This window comes from Helicoverpa zea, chromosome 20, assembly GCF_022581195.2.
Source record: "Helicoverpa zea isolate HzStark_Cry1AcR chromosome 20, ilHelZeax1.1, whole genome shotgun sequence".
NCBI classification, from domain to species: Eukaryota; Metazoa; Arthropoda; class Insecta; order Lepidoptera; family Noctuidae; genus Helicoverpa; species Helicoverpa zea.
This window is the reverse complement of record NC_061471.1, coordinates 9,977,601-9,994,712: the sequence shown is the minus strand read 5'-3', so window position 1 is coordinate 9,994,712 and position 17,112 is coordinate 9,977,601. Positions and strand designations below refer to the sequence as shown.

At 36.0% G+C, this 17,112-nt stretch overlaps 1 protein-coding gene across 1 annotated transcript; it reads right to left on the bottom strand.

Annotated features, from left to right (window-relative positions):
- Positions 1-1,306: 1,306 nt before the first annotated feature.
- Positions 1,307-2,513, bottom strand: LOC124640505. Its single transcript, XM_047178296.1, has 3 exons — positions 2,425-2,513; positions 1,822-1,939; positions 1,307-1,491 (listed from the first exon to the last, which is right to left on the bottom strand). The coding sequence occupies exons 1-3, from the start codon at positions 2,461-2,463 to the stop codon at positions 1,310-1,312; spliced, it is 339 nt and encodes a 112-aa protein (XP_047034252.1). The 5' UTR covers positions 2,464-2,513; the 3' UTR covers positions 1,307-1,309.
- Positions 2,514-17,112: the final 14,599 nt, after the last annotated feature.

The following is a 17,112-nucleotide window of genomic DNA, read 5'->3' as shown; positions in this document are numbered from 1 at the left end:
TTACTTTAAAGCAAGTGTATACTGCCATTACATAGGCATATCAACAAGTTTGACGATAAACCGGGTTCCCAAAGGTCGTAGGATTAATTTTAAATAAGCTTGTAAGACGTGCGTAGAATTATTTCTCACATAGGCCAAGTTATCAAAGATAGGTGTCTCTAGGGCGGTAAGATGTCTGACATTGTGTGGGTGAAAGGATTTTTGGGATTGGGTTAATAATGTGATGTTGGGTGCCTGTTAGTTTTAAGTCAGACCTCTGTTTTGTAAAAGTTGCTGACCATGAGGGTTCGACGCGGGACACATGTTTAGAAAATCCTCTTGCTTAGATATTAAACTGTGTCTCTCAAGTTTTAGAGACTTTACATATATTTGAAATGATTAAGCTACAAATCTAATTCAAGTACTCTGAAATAATAGAGAAATAATAGAGCAGCTCACAGATAAGTTAACATTTTATGACAATGATTTACAAAGCGATAATGTAAGTAAATGCAATATTTTCTCGGTAAAAACAAATGTAAGAAATTCTGCTACACCTTAGGTACTTTATTAATATTTTTCAAGACTGTTGCGGTATGAACAAATTACTTTTACATTTTGCTTCAATTTCAGGAAAAAACACTTAATCACTGATTAATCCATGGTACTTTTATCAATATTATTGTTTATCAAATATCACTTCCAAGCTAAAAAATTACATTTATTGCTGTAGCAATACCCAAATCTTTGCTGTTTGGAATCGAGTAATTAAATCTTCGTTTTAAAAAGCATACAGGCAGAATCATTTGTCGAAATTAAGTGGTCCGATGTAAATAATATTTTGTGCATAGTATTGTCTACGTGGTAGTTTTCGAGGAATTTTCTGGTAGAATTTCGTATGCGTAATCAGAAGCGGCGATTTGGGGTATAAAATGCATTTTTCGAGGCGTTTGGGTGCATTTTATAACCAAGCGAAGTTTCACGCATACTCAATATCTATAGCACTTTTTCTAAACTTTAAGTGTATCATGTTTTTTTCTATGTCCGTTGTTAGGTAAGTGTCCAATCTATTATTCGGTCTGACTGGTCTTAAACAGCTTAATCTCAGTGTACTTAAAATCTGGCAGATGCTCAGCCACTTCATTGAACCTCTGGGCTATAACCTGGCATCTTTCGAAAAAGTTGGCCTGCATGGCTTCATAATGTACCAGGCCATTGTTTACACATATAATAGTGGTTAAAATCGTCTGACATTTTAAGTACTGAGGGTCAGGAAATTCGTCGATAAGGTATAGCAGTTTTGGAATAACAGTTTTCAATAAGGTATACATTAGTTTGTTGTTGGTATTTGCGGTGGAGCGGCTTCGGCTGAAGTGCTGGCAGCTTTGCCACCGTTTAAGGTTCTTTGTGAAGGAGTTTTGGCCGCCTGCGTAGAAGTGGCTGGTCCACTTCCTGGTCCACTTGCTTCGTCGTGATTCTCACGCTGTAGTAAATGCGCTTGGCGGTGGTTGACTGAAAAATAACCACGAGATGTTTTAGTATTTTTTCGTCTAATCACATGTTTAGTTTGTCATCTTTTATTATCACAGTAAGCCTTGTTAACTCATTATCAGACTTACCTAAAACCTAAGTTTTAATAAGGTGCTGAGAATGAAATCTTTCTTTTAAGAAATTGTATTCGGCACCGATCGGTGCTGAAATGGGCATAGATTTTGTGATGAAACGATTGGTGCTGGAATAAGAATACTTCAGTAACTAGTTAGAGGACACCCGCTTCATAGCCTATATTAAACTAACTAAAAATATAAGAAGTAGACAGTGCAACATACTCATCATACTCACTGAGTCGATGATAGAGAGCTTCTATCCTCCTCTCGAAGATTGTGCCCATCAATAGAAACATAACAATTGCCAGAACCACTGGACCGAAGTACCAGAATTCCATAGGTTTATGGCGTTTCTGAAAAAAATATGAATAAAGTTATAGTTTTGAACGGAAAAAGGCGGTATGGAGTTTGGTAATTTCGCTTAGATCACCTGTCAATTATTTTCCCCGTAGATTTTAAACGGGATCGTAAGCTTATTAGGCTACATACTACAGAATACAGAAGTATAAAGTCTTATGTTGTTTCTTATAAGCTCATCTTCATATCAGCCTCATCCGATCCTATGATGATCCCATCATTATAGGATCGGATGAGGCTGATAGCATGGGATCATCATAGGATCGGATGAGGCTGACTGTAGCGTATGATAGGTGTTACGAAAATAAACGATTTCTTTGGCACGATTTTGAATTTGCAAGTTAAAGTTTGTTGAGACATAAATAATCATACGATTTGATACGTAGCATTTACTTATAGAACTATTAATTTGCAAAACTCATAGTTAACAGTCAGCTCGGACAAATTTGCGTTCACCTTAAAAGTATAACTTAAAACATACCAGTAAGCTGTCTGTGGCATCCCCAGCAAGTGTGTTCATGTCAGTATTTTCTTATTCTTGCTGTATAATGGTCATTTTGTAGTAGTTCATCTTTCATAACTTGCTGCAATATTACAAGATCGTTAGCAGACAGTTTAGTATTTATTGCGAAGGGACGACACTAAAGTTCACTTGGGATATGTTTTGAATTTAATGTTTATTGTTTAACTAGATTGTAGTTACTGTAATCTGTCTGGGTTTTAATATTTTGGGGAATTGTTAATGGCATGGTTAAATCGATAGTAAAGTAATTAATCGTAAGAACTACTGGCCTGATTTAAACTCAGCAAATTACAAAGACGGGGAAACATAATAGCAATAAATAATGTGCTTATCAACATTCAAACTGCAGGTCATGATAATAAAGCTTAAACAACTAACCCAGGAAAGACTGTATGAAATTCATAAAGATTTAAATCAGACTGGTTGAATCATTCCTAAAATGTTGCTTTGCACTGTGAAGTATCCATTATGATTGTAATTTTTATTATATTTCCCTAAACATCATCCTGCGGGCACTGCCCTCGAGATATTGTGACGTCTGTCAAATTTGACAGCTCGTTACTTTTTAAAAGGCTGCTTACATAAGGAGTTTCGATCAAGGAGGATTTATACCATTCAGTTCTATGAAGAGGTTGAATATACATAATAGTAACCGCTTTTGGGCCACGGTTAGACCTAGGTTCGCTTTCCTAGTAAAATAAAAAGCTGCTCTTATGATGTAAAAATTCTCAGCTTCAGCGAGCTAAACAAAGATTATTCTAGAATTTTAAAGAAAAAACTGCAGTGGCAACCTTTGTGAGGTAGTGAAAGGAAAATATTTGAATAATATCGTTGGCGAAAATGATTTTATGCAGATCATCTTGTAGTCTTCGGTGACACACGGGTGAGTAGAATATCCAACAACATATTTTATTTATTCTTAACTCCCGATGAAATAAGGATGGTTTAGTAGGTTTGAACACTATATGTGTCTGTGGCACCGTAGTCTTGATACTGACAAACCGATTTAAAAGCTGGTTTTCCAGCGGTGGTTCTTAGACATGTTTCATCAAAATTAGCTATACCGTTTTAAAGATTCATTTAAACTAGTCCAATGGTGTAGCGTGACAGATAAGAGACATAATTCCTTTTGCAGTTGTACCTAATATTACTACTAAGAATAAGCTTAACTCTCTCACAACTTAAACCTTCCAAAAGAATATAATATGCAAACAGTCGCAGCTACACAAGCGTGAAAATCGTGTGCACCCGGTTGTCAGAGCCGGGTAACCCGGATAAAACCCGGTGCAAGGCGGAAAGTGGAAACCGTAAAGATTTAACGGACGTCTGACGGTTCCGAGTTTTATGGGGGAAGAAAAATTGTGGCTTCGGAGGAAAAGTTTCCGATAATGATAGCTTCGGCTTAGATATTATTTTATTCTTTTTGTTACATTCTGATAGGAAGAGATGAGCTGTGTAAGTTATTTCAAAGAGTGCTATTGAATTTGAATGGGTTGATTTTTACAGAAGGAACTTATTTTTTTATTTGATATTCGGCAGGTTTCTGTTTGAAATCTTTACAAAACCTATATAGTCTTTTGTCACTTTGCTTTTAACCGACTTTCCAAAAAGGAGATTTCTCTATTGGTCGGAAGAATCTTTAAGGTTTTTTTTTTTACGGACACCGATTACCTACTCAAAGATGCTTGGAACTATTTGCAAAATTATATTTTGTTTGATATGTTATACTTTCCAGGTGGTGCCATAAGCAGGTCAGGTGTTTAGAGTCTGACTGTCATAAATGTGTTTTCCTTTTAAGAATACATTTTGGAATGCATAAATGAAAACAATGATGAGCATGCACCTCAGCATAACTGATTAGCTTTCAAAACTCGATGGATTTGCATTATAGAGAACCCTTCATAAAGTCCTCCTACAAACATAAATATAAACAGTTTCGACAAATGCGTTAGTAAACGATATTATCCCTTTCGGAATAACTTGGCGAATTCGATACATTATTTATCTACCCAGATTATCCGGCATACTAGGAACATATAACAACATCCCCTATAAACTACAGCCACAACAGTTACATGTTTTACACAAATACCCTCCGTATCGACTTAGCCCATATTAGCCCTCTTAAGATTCGTCCCACGTTGGGCGCCAACAAAAACAATCTACACGCAACAAATCCGACGAATGTTCGATGAAAACCGGCTAAAACTGGTTGTAACTGGACTGGGCCGGTTTCGACCGGATTATACTAACGGCTCCTAATTGCTACGTGGTTGGAATAGGAACGCGGTGAGAAATGCTTCAACTAATAGTCTTACAGTTAATGTTGAATTTAGAATGGTTTATTTAAATGGCGTATTTATGGTGCTGCGTTTGTTTGTTCCTAGTGCTAAATAAGTTGTGAATAGTTGTGTTGTATTGTAGTTGTAGTTATTGGCTCGTACAATGTACATACAAGGACGGCATGGAAGAGCTACTTTATTTGTCTATCAAAGGACTTATTGATGTAAAAGATTGCGCGATTGATTTACAGTTCTATTGCAGTCTTGAACTGCAATATGCAGTTCGATCTGTCTAGAGCCTTTAAAGTGCGGTATTCAACGAAAAAAACATTCATACTTTTCTTAAAACTTGAAAAACCTGTCTCAGCAGGAACCCACATGACTTCATTCATATTGACACCCATAGTTTTCAGATCACATTAGAAGCCTATCCATTGACCTACATCTCCATAATCACTCAATTTAAAACAATCACTACCGATAAAATCTCTAACCTCACACATTACCACAAACCCAACATTACATCTACCCACAAATACAGCGATAATTGCTCATTACACCTAGGATACCTAACCCCATTCCTCAAAAAACGGAAGGATTTTAATGACAATGTATTTTCGGCGGCCAAAATGAAATTCATTGTGGCCAAAAATGAGTTCTATTGTTCGCTTTCAGATACAAGCAGGAAAATTAAAGAGCCCGTCACGATTATGCCTGCCATTCAGTCCTTGTGTTACACAATATTGTCGGTTTTTTCGGTAAAGATTCGGTCGGTTTTTGCTCAGCATTTTCGGAGTTTTATCGTGATATTGTTTTTTTGAGGATTGGTGGTATTAACGTGTGTAATGCATGAGTTAATGAAGGCAATGGCGGGGTGGTTGTGTGAATATTTTTTTGTTTTTGTTCATGTTTTTTTGGATACGAAATATGAAGGAGTAAGTTTGATTTTTAATGGTTTTTGTGTGTTATCAAGTTTAGTGTTTGGATTGATAGAAAAGCTAAAGAAAATTGTATATTTTTGCAACTTTTATGATCAAGATTTACTACACTGTTTTTAGAGCTGTCTGATCTCTCAGATACAAACCTAGATCTGAGAAAAAGACTGAATGAAAATATGGCTGTAAAGCAAATATTTTTATATCTGAAATGTAAACACGAAAACTAATTTTCTATGTCAGTATGTTAGAATTTTTTTGTGAACTACAATTTAGTTGTTATTTCGCAAAAATAATTTAAAATATAATATAGAGCTAAGTTTTATGCCTCACTGTAGTGTAAAGCCGTGTTATATAGCTAGTTTCTTAATAGAACTAGTTATAAAATAAGTCTCAAGTTTATAGATACCATTAGAAATTTTCAACAGCGCTATTCAAAGAAATTGGTGCTAAAATTTTACTGCACGAACTAATTATTTCTAGACCCGAATAGGTACACTATAAGACATTTTTAATAATACACCTAAATTCGTTCCTAGTAGAAGAAGCTTTCTCATTTTGGTACTCAAACACCGACGACTTAATCCCACCAAAAACAACTGACAATCAAAAAATGAACCTTATAGAGATTGACATAAAGTTGAAATTACTTTGTTGGGATACAAATGCAGTTTTAGAGTTCAGTTGAAACTTTTTAAATGGCTATAAACAAGTGTTACGTTTTCGTTACGGGTTTCAGAATATTTGAGAGCTGAACTACGGCCGTGTGAAAAAACTGCTAAGTGTGAACTGACCTTTATCCTAGTTTCCCGTATGTGTTTGGCGAGTGTTATATTTAGTGGGGATTAAAAAGCGTTTTGTTTGCACTTTCACGGATTGTTCTTTTGCTTTGTATGTTTTTTTCAGTTTGAGCTGGTTAATATGAGTTGATAAGTGATTAGACCGACACTTACATTTTTTATGACATGTGGTGATGATGAGATGTAAAAAAAAGATCTTGTAAAGCCATTTAATCTACCAGATATGATTAAAAAATGTTTAAATATTGCATGCATAATTTATTACATTATCTTTCACTATATAATTCTCTCTGTGTGAAAGGAAGCCTGTGCCCAGCAGTGGGACACTAAAAAGCTGATCATGATGATGATAAGTCCTTTACTATTTTGATATTTTATATTCTGCAATGAAACCAAAATAAATACAGAAAAGCACAAACTTTTCAGCGTATTTACTGCAGATCAAACAAACTTCGTCCAAAATAAATACATTATAGCAATTCTTTTGGGAATTATTTTTGCACCCTTTTCCCTATCGCACCCTTCAAAGTCTACAAATTAAATAATTCTTAACAACCCGCGGAAAAAAGAAGTGAAAGGGGTGACTTTTTACCATTAATAGATACCTTAAGGATGAAGGGTTACAGTTCCCACCAATTAACTTTGTATTTCTGAAGTTAGTCATTTGACTCCTTCTTGAAATAAGAAGGAGTTGTTCTGTTCATATCTATGAATACACTAGCTTTCTCACACTACTACACTAACAGTGTATCTACAATACTTCCTCGAACGGTTTCACCTGCCTCCCTTAAGAACTACCTACCTCTCGAACCTGGATAAGGAACTTATCCTTAGCCCTTAAGCAAGCAAACAAACAAATAAAGAGAGTTAAAAAATAAAAATAATTAAGGTGTCACAATCAAAAATGATAACTGCATACAATAACTTGGGACCCGTGCTTGATATAACAGAAGTTACTACTGAAACGATTTTGTTTGTATTTCTAACTGCCCCAGTTTTTCTGGGGCAGTCAGAATACACATACGTCCATTGATACACATCACTATCTAAACGAAAATAAAAATATTTAGGCCACATATTTCGTGAACTCCTGCGCATTCGCAGGAGTAACATTTTACGAGCGCCAAACAAAATTGTTTCCTATATACATCACCTAGAATCAGTGCGGTTCTTCCACATTTTTAGGGTCCTGTATGTTTATCTGAAGCACGGGGGTGTTTTGTATATATTTTTTTACCTATTGTGAAGACAATATTAGCCAACTCCAGACAAGTAAAGCCTCTCGACAATATGTATCTATACGAAACAAATGCGCAGAGTCATAGGGCTAACTACAGAATTGCAAAGTTGTTTGGAGCGAATTGTACTCAAAGGGTAGGTAGAAACGGATTCTCTTGCTGAGACTCAATAGTCCTTCCGTCCGTCTATCTGTGATATGACATTAATTGTGATTAGCTAGAGCTGTCACGTCACATATTGATTTTTTTCTGGCGTCAAAAACTACAAAATATCCAAATCTCCCACTATGTTTTTGGTGTTTTCTTCTCCATACTAATAGCACTAGGTACGGATCCCATCGTGTACTTCTCCAACTCACACTTGTCCAGTTTTGTTCTCCCATGGCCGATATCCATGGCGTTTAATTGATGGATGCATGGCGAGACAAATTGTGCTGACCATGGGCGACCCGTGTCACCGTGGCCGTGACCAGAATCATGCGTATGCTGACTACACGGATTTTTTGAAGAATTATCCCGTGAGGAAGCTTGGCTTGTAGATTTGTTTTGTGGTTTGTGTGTACATATGGTATGAAGAAATAAAACTGAAAAAAAGAAGTGAAGTATTTAACATTTCCTCAGGATACGTAGCAAAATGTTTTTTTTTTGTTTTTTAGTTATTTAGTTAGTACGTGATTTTAGAAACAAATGTTATCTATTAATGAAACAAAAGGACAGCAAAGTTTGTATGTTGCTTTTTGGAACACCAAATGTTTATGCAAGATTTTTTCGTATCATATTTTTTGCCCTAATAACGTTGTCCTCACAAAACACAAAAACAAGGAAATCGCCAAACTTACTAACATCGATGACGACAACTGATGCATATCAGCGGAAACATAACGCAACTCGACGTATTCAAACTCATAACAAAGCTAATAACAATTTGCTAGTCCTTACGACTTGTGTACTTGACTGTACTGTCGCGGACATACGTGGTTGAGCCACTTTTAAACCGTCTTTATTGTGTAGTGCAATATATCCGCAAGATTACATAATTAAAGAACAGTTCCATTGTATGTGGCTCATGTTTCTAATATATAAAGATTTGACCCTCATAATTTTTCATGATAAGTCCTTATGTACATGCAACTTCCAACATTCCGTCGGAACTACTTAAGGCGACGAATTGGTCAACAATAATTCCATAACCGGTACGCGCATCTAAGGCGCCAAAAGGGGTCGGAGCGTCTGAGCGGGGCGAGGATAACAATACGCGCGCTAGCTTATAACTAAAAGTCGTAAGCGACAAAATGGTTTTGTAATTTTATTATTTAGAAATAATAATTTGATAGAAATTCCTTCTACAATTTTAAAGAGTATGTATATACTCAACTACTAAAAAAGTTAAGAGGCTTAAATCGGTCCCGTTTGCCCATAATATGTGAATCTCTTTTTAAAAAGAGGTATGTTTGATATATTTTTCTCTGTTATAAAAGTTACCTAATCATGTTCCTAAGTCTAATAAAATAAGGTTTATATCATGAACTTTCAGGTAACCAAGTTGTATTTTGATCCGTTTTGTATTTACTGAGAAAAATTGAGATCCTTGGCACCAAAAATTCCAATTCGTCCTCTTAAGCATCTAGATAAAAAGTATCTTTCCTCAATAAATGAGCTGTCTAACTCTGGTCGAATCGGTTAATAGTTCCTGAGAGTAGAGTGATCAGGCAAGCAAATAGACAGACAAATTCTTTAGCTTTTTAGTATTAGGTACAGTACCGATTTCATTAGGTATATTCGATACAAAAACTGGCTTAACCGTGACGTCCCCGACTGTACCACGTATTGAGTTCAAGTGTACTGAAGTGATCATGTCATATTGTGTTTGTAATATATTTGCTCGCTCCTACATATTGCTATTAGAATTATGGGAATATTGGTCTATTGGTAAATTAACTTGTTTTGTGGAGTTCATATCTGAAGAACTGTTGTGAGAGTTTTGTGGCCTGAAATGAGGTCAGTAGTGATATTTTGTGACACAAACAGGTATAAACAATATACCAACAATTTTGAATGTTTCAGCCCAAGTTTAGCGACAGCATAAAAATCAGTTTTTCTTTATAAAAAAATTTTTGGGAATTGAACGTGTAAATAAGAAAACTGACGTTTTAAATGTGTACGGTGACCTCGGGTCTAAGTTTTTTATTCACAAAATATTTACATTAATTGAAAAAAAAAAATAAAAAATAAACTTATATATATATATATGTTACCGTAAGATTACAAACATCGTTAGATTACAATCTATCTCGAGAGATTGTAAACTGTCGAATTATTGTGAACCGTAACATCTGATTGCAATTTAACGCATTATTTTTCGCTATATTATAATCTATCGATGAGAAATTGTCAAATTGTCAACTGTCCGAAAGCTCTCTCTGATTGGTCAGTCTTTTTGTAAGATCGACCAATCACGACCAGCCGTTCTGTTCCCATGGAGTTCCCGTAGAGTTAGGAATGAAATAGAGGTGTCAGTTAAATAACCTCTCGTCTGTGGCGGCCATTTTGCGCGATTCGGCGCATCTGTGTCAGCACTTCGTGGGTGGCTCCTGGAGTCCGCGCCACAGATGACCGTTTTTTGACAGAGAGCTCCTGGAGTCCGTTCAACAGACGAGGGGATAAAATAAATGCTCTTCAAAAATTCTTCAAGTATTAAATTTATATAAAAATAACTCTTATAAAAATACAGTTAGGTATTTTGTCTTCAAATACAAACTAATATTCAAAAATAAAATAAAAGGGGTGCTAATTAAACAGGCTTCTTTTTAATATCATTATTCGCCCCCAAAAATGTATGTTGCCTTCTAAATTACTAAGTCAGCCACAATTAATAAAGCGTCGAGCATCTAAATAATACTATCTTAGCCACGAGTTATCTTCCACTCTAAATACAACTCAGCATGATGGTTATTTTTTTGCATCTAAATTTGTAGCATGCATTCTAACAGTAAACTTCTTAAATACTATTAAATGACATCATAAAAATATTTATTTACCTTCTAATTTTTTAACTCGTACCTACTTTTTGTTTAAAATATAACACATCCCATATTAATTGACCCAGCATGGAAGTAAGCATGCAACATGCAGCAAGCATAACTTCTGTCACGGCTCCGGCGCTGCGGGGCTCCGGCGGTCCCATGCGAGCTTATCGTCGCAGATGGTTTTCACGCTCACCACCGCAGCTTCGGCTTGCTGGCCGGCTGGGCCGGCCAGCCTCAGCCGCGGCGGCGAGCGCTGAAACTACCTGCGCCTCAGCTCGCAGGCCGCCTCGCCCCTCCGCGCCTACGCGGTTTTGAATTGCACTCTAGGGGTAGGGCAGACAAGACTACGTGGAGTCGGTTTTGCAGCGATTCGTTTTCGTCACTAACTTCAATTTTTAATACAATTTTTAATTGTGTGTAATTTGAGTCTTAAAAATTAAGTACAATTTTTGATTTTATAAAAAATTAAACCATCACTTATTTTTGCACGTCAAAGAGCTGTGACACCGGGAGTTGCAAAGAACATTGTCTTTTTTGACGTTCTACCAATCAGCGCGCAAGATGCATTCCGTTCTACGCCAGTTGACAATTTGACCGCTCTACATCGCTCTCGATCTTACAAAAAGACTGACCAATCAGGGAGAGCTTTCGGACAGTTGACAATTTGACAATTTCTCATCGATAGATTATAATATAGCGAAAAATAATGCGTTAAATTGCAATCAGGTGTTACGGTTTACAATAATTCGACAGTTTACAATCTCTCGAGATAGATTGTAATCTAACGATGTTTGTAATCTTACGGTGACATATACAACTTAAAACTAATACAGTGCATCAACAAATTGCTCCTCATCGCTGTCACTGGGTAATGTACCCAAAATACTGGCAGCATTGCCACGTTGGATGGCAATGCTCAACCTCTGTGCGAAATAAAAGCCAGCCTTTGGGTCCCGGGAAGTGTCAACCAGGCGCTGGGAAATATCCCTGGCAAGAAGGGGCTCGGACCCCACGGCCCTAGAGTTTCAACCCCAAACGGCTCAAACATGTAATTGCCTATAAAGCTGGGTACTCACTTAGAAGTGTAGCACGTAACGTATCAGATACGGTATCAACCTGCAAGTGGGTACGGCTCGTCCACAGTCCTCACGAGCACACTGCGAGCCGCCTTTGTGTTCGCAGTGAAACCGCCACTCGGCGGGTCACTGCGAGCTTACAGCGCTCCACGAGCGAGCGGTTCGCAGCGGACTCGTGCCTACGTACTCACTTGATACCGTATCTGATACGTTACGTGCTACACTGCTTAGTGAGTACCCAGCTTAAGGTTACTATATTTGCGCCGCTTGAGGTTCTCTGCTTGTGCAGCGGGTCTAAGTAGTTTTTATATCTTGACGTATTCAAGCAGTCCCAGTGTGAGGGAACTATACATATACAGTTCTTACAAAATAACTTTGCCACTCCTAATTAGGCAACTAGTGACGTCACTATAGTCAAAATGTACAAACAAAACACTACAGCACATGCACGAACTGTCAAATGGCAAACTTATTTCACAAGAACTTTAGCTAAACAACCAATCTCATCGTTCTAATATTTCCCAACAAAATCTAAGTCTGTAATAAGATGCAAACAGGCAGTCACTACAAGCAATATTGCTCGGATTCTTAGATAAAGTTTTAAACTTCCTACTTTAGTTGAGAATATCGAGATTTTAAACTATCGCTAAGTACGGAACAACTTTCTTAATATAAATGCGTTTATCGTCTGTGGCGTGTTCGAGTCGAACGCCTAGCCATTCAAACATTGCATTTGTGAACCCACGTGGGTTAAGAATGATGTTATTTCTTTCGTGTCTTTAAATTGGGTTGAATTCAAAGAAGTTCACGTTTTTTTAGATATTGATTTAAATTTAGGCTAATCATTGCTAACTTTGACGTATTGTTCCTTCATCATCATAATCATATTAACAACTTGCTGCCGTTTAGCGGGACGTGGGCCTGACCATGGCAAAAAATAAAATAAAACAATTGATAATCAATGACATAGAACATCTTTAATTAAACACAATTTAAAAAATCACGCACACAATCCGAAACCCGACATACCTTTACCGACATCCACATTATGAGCAACACATTTGATCTCATCCAAGCTCGGTGTCTTCCTTGCAATCATTTCCGAAATATGGGCCATCTCCGGATTGATGAGCACCAGGTAATCGTCAGACACCTTATTAATTACCACACGAACCATCCGAAGACACTCCATCATTATCCAGTTTTCTTTTTCTCCCATGACTAGAACACCTCCTTTCATTTTCATCAATGGCGCATCAAGTTTGAGCTTCGCATCAGTCCACTTGAAAGGGTACGAACTGCCACATTCCGTCTCCTTTTCTTTCACATACTCTGGAGTGATAGCTTCAATAGATATCGCTGGGCACCTCAATTCATGGTCTCCGTTATTTGCGAACTCGTACTTGAATTGGTTCAGGTTATCCCAATGGTAGATGTAAGTCCAGTTTCCAATGAGATCAGCAGGGTTCTTGGTTTCTCTTGTCACGATTTCGACGCCATCTTTGCAGGAGTATGCCACGTGGATTAGTAAAGCCAGAATGTATAGAGGCAGCATTTTGGCTTTGATTTTAAATTTGGAACTATTATTTCTTCTTCTCTGTATGTGGTTCGATGGTATCTTGAAGAATGAATCTTTCCTTTCTATGGTGTCTTGTTTTATATAGGTTATGAGGTCTTTAGTGATGTTAAGACCTTTAATTGTTTCTTAATTATTTTTGCGTATGTATTAATTGCTCGACTTATTGATGTAACGGTAATTGTCAGTTGCTAATGTGACTTGTAATTTGATGGTAGGTATATAGATTTCTAATGAAAATGTATTAAATGCTAAAACAGGTAACCAGTGCAAGAGCAATATAATTGAAAAGCAAAGAATAACCTTTAAAAAACTTGACCATTTTTTAAATGCATATAAAATATCCTGCCTTGATTCTTCTTCTTATATTTCCTTAAGGTTTTATTTCTTAAAAAAGGTATATAACGCTTTGGAGTTTAAATTACTTGATGATGATAGATTTAATTTAAGGCCGTTGTTAACAATGAGTAATTCTAGGCAATAATTGCAAACATAGCAAATAATTGGGTACAGTTACTGTAATTATATTATAGTTAATTGTTATCTAATTAATACGAGTGTACTAACTTGTGTTAATGGTATTTGCGTCATGTAATGACCACAATCTAAATTATTTTAGAAAATTATTCTCTGTAATAAAAACGAACAAAATGTGTTACAAAATACGCAAACTTTTGCTGATGAGATAAAATATTTGAACTATGACTGATGGTAAAGGTAACGAATAAGACAGGATCTCATTGAAAAAATATACATAATATTATTATCAAGAACACAATATCTTGTCTATTAGGTTCGACCACTTTTCTTGATTGTAGGTAAGAGAAAATAATTTCATATCTATTTATTGTAACAAACTCCCAAACCTGACGCACCCTTCAGGATATCAAGACTATGGGCAACACTCTTCAACTCTTCCAACGAAGGTACAACTTTCCCGATCAGTTCCGAAGAATGCTCAATATCAGGGTTCGTCATCAGAATATAATCCTCACAGACCTTCTTCAAAACAAGCCTGACCATTGTCTTACAGTTCTCCATAATCCAATTTTCTTTCTCTCCTATGACGATAATTCCTCCGTTTATACCTACGGCAGGAGCTTCCACCTTCAGCTTAGCATCATCCCAGTTGAAAGGAATTTTATCTTTAGCACATTCTTCTTTTTTAGCTTTCACATATTCTGGGGCAATCTTTTCTATGTTCATCTCAATGCAGTTGGGCGCATGGTTTAGTCTTTCTTCAAATTCCTTCGCGTATTTTCTTTCTGCATCCCAGTGGTATACGAATTTCCAGCTGCCAATGACGTCCAGGGGGTTTTTGGTCTCTTTTGCAATGAGTTCTTGTCCATTTTTGCACTTCTCTGCTGATAATGCTCCGTGGAGAAGTAATGCAAATGCCAATAGATGCAACATTATATTGTCAAGATGTTTCTTCTTTTAAATTATTCGCAGCTTCTATTGGCTTTGTAAATGGATCGGTATTGATTTTCTTTAGAGAATAACTCGTTTTTTGTTCACGTGGAGGGCCTTTTATATAAACCGTGTTATCTCGATTTTATTCTTAAAAATTATTAATTGATTTTTAATCTCAATTGGGACCTTAAAACAAATGACATCATTACTTTCTAACGACATTAAAATACGTTCGTCAATTTGTAACCTGTTTATCTTATTCTTGAATTATTATCATTACTCTGCGATAGGACTATCGTCTGTTTTCTGTCGGTCGTCAAAGTTGCCACATGGCCCGTTATGCCCAAGATTCTTGACGGATCATTTATCATAGGATAATACATTAAGCTGTATAAATTGCACTATTTTATGTACTTTTTTTGAGCTGGCAATACGTTAATGGAACATGAAAGTGGCGCTTTATATGTGATCGTTTAGGTGTATATTTACCTATTTGCAAGTATTGGATACGTGTTACGAATAATTTTATTTAGATTTAAATGGAAAGTGTGTAGTGCTGTCTGTAGGTTTAATGTTGTTCTTTTCTATGATAAATGTAGTGCCGTTGAGTGCTGTAATTTTCTTAAGTACTTCTTGATAAAGTAGTTCTAGAAAAAAATAACGGTTTTTTGTATGAACTAATAGATATAGTCTTTGAATATGTAAGTGTAAAGTAATCATGTTTTTGAAATAACATTACATATTGAGTTTCTTCTTCGGTTTCGTATGGATTTCTATTATATACTGGAACTTTCATCATTAATCATTCTATCTGGTGATGAACACAGAATAAACCATTCAGTAGTTTCACCATCATCATTAAAACACGAACTACGAACTACACTACGTAATTAAACAAATTAAATAACAAATTAAAACATTATGTTTGTAATAAACTCTCTGAAATAATTTGTGTGATCCAAATACCATCACTTTATTATACTTCGGCCGTTCAGAGAATGCGTTCCTGACACCTATCAGTTAGTCACGACTAGTGATGGGCACAACATAACACTGAGTTCGTTACCGTTCCTTCAAAATGAACCGCCGCATTATTTTAAGATTATTTTCGTTTTAAATTGGCGGAATCATTTGTTTTATATTTTAGTTATTTAAGTGGAAACCAAAAAAAGGTAATATTCATATAATAAAATTGTTTTATTTATTCTTTGTTACAAGTACATTGAATTGAATGTGCGAACAGAATATTAATCAGACTCCGATTTGCTTGAGGAGGTGGTGTCTTCATCATCATCTTCGCCTACATGTATAATTATATTATTATCAATAACAGAATCAATCCTGATATCTCGGTCTAACAAAAGCCGGGTAATCAAATAAAAACAGATCGAAAACACTTGAAAAACGTGGTCTATGCGCACGAAACGACAACGGACGACTGTTTTAGCGTCACAAAATGGCGGCCCATAACGCCATTTGGGGTTACCATTTTTAATCTAAGTATAAAAATGCGGTTTGGTCATAGTTTTATTTTTATATTTCATAAACGTTATAATTAAGTCTTATAGTCCATTATTTTCCAATTCTTAAAAAGAAAATCAAAACGTATTATTTTATATTATAACTGTATAAGAACAGATTACGATACTTGCCTGTTATTTTTAGCACAGCACTACAAAATATAAACCGCTGACATAACCTTGTAATAGCGCAGTATAGATTTAGAAAAATATTGTTTACCAAGTTATTTGACACTCAGTTTGGCACAAAATTATAACATTCATTGATTATTGATATAATAATGTTGTTTTAATGCTCCTCAATTGTTAAAACGGTAAACAACCAGCAAAAATATTTTTATCGTAACTGCAACGCCATTGCAAAGTTACGTCGTCAGTTCAATCGCGACGTGTCAGGAACGCATTCTCTGAATGGCCGAACTATAATGTCATTTTTTTCGGAACTATCGTATAAAATATTTCAAACCTTCGATGATTTTATTTAGTTCAGATTTGGACATCGTACGGATTTAAATTTTCCCCAAAATGCTGTTGTATTTAAAAAATGCGAGTTAAAAGCGGACAGGTGTAACCGCGTGACAGAACATATATAAAATTACGTTTTGTTTTATGCGTATGTGTAGAGAAATCAGAAGGTCAATAGCTGTTTATAGGTCGGTATATCCTTACAAATACCTCTGTTATAAACTAGCCGTTATTCTACGTTCTCACCCACGTCCCGTGGGAACTACTGCCCGTACCGGGATAAAATATAGCCTAAGTTACTCGGAAAAAATGTAG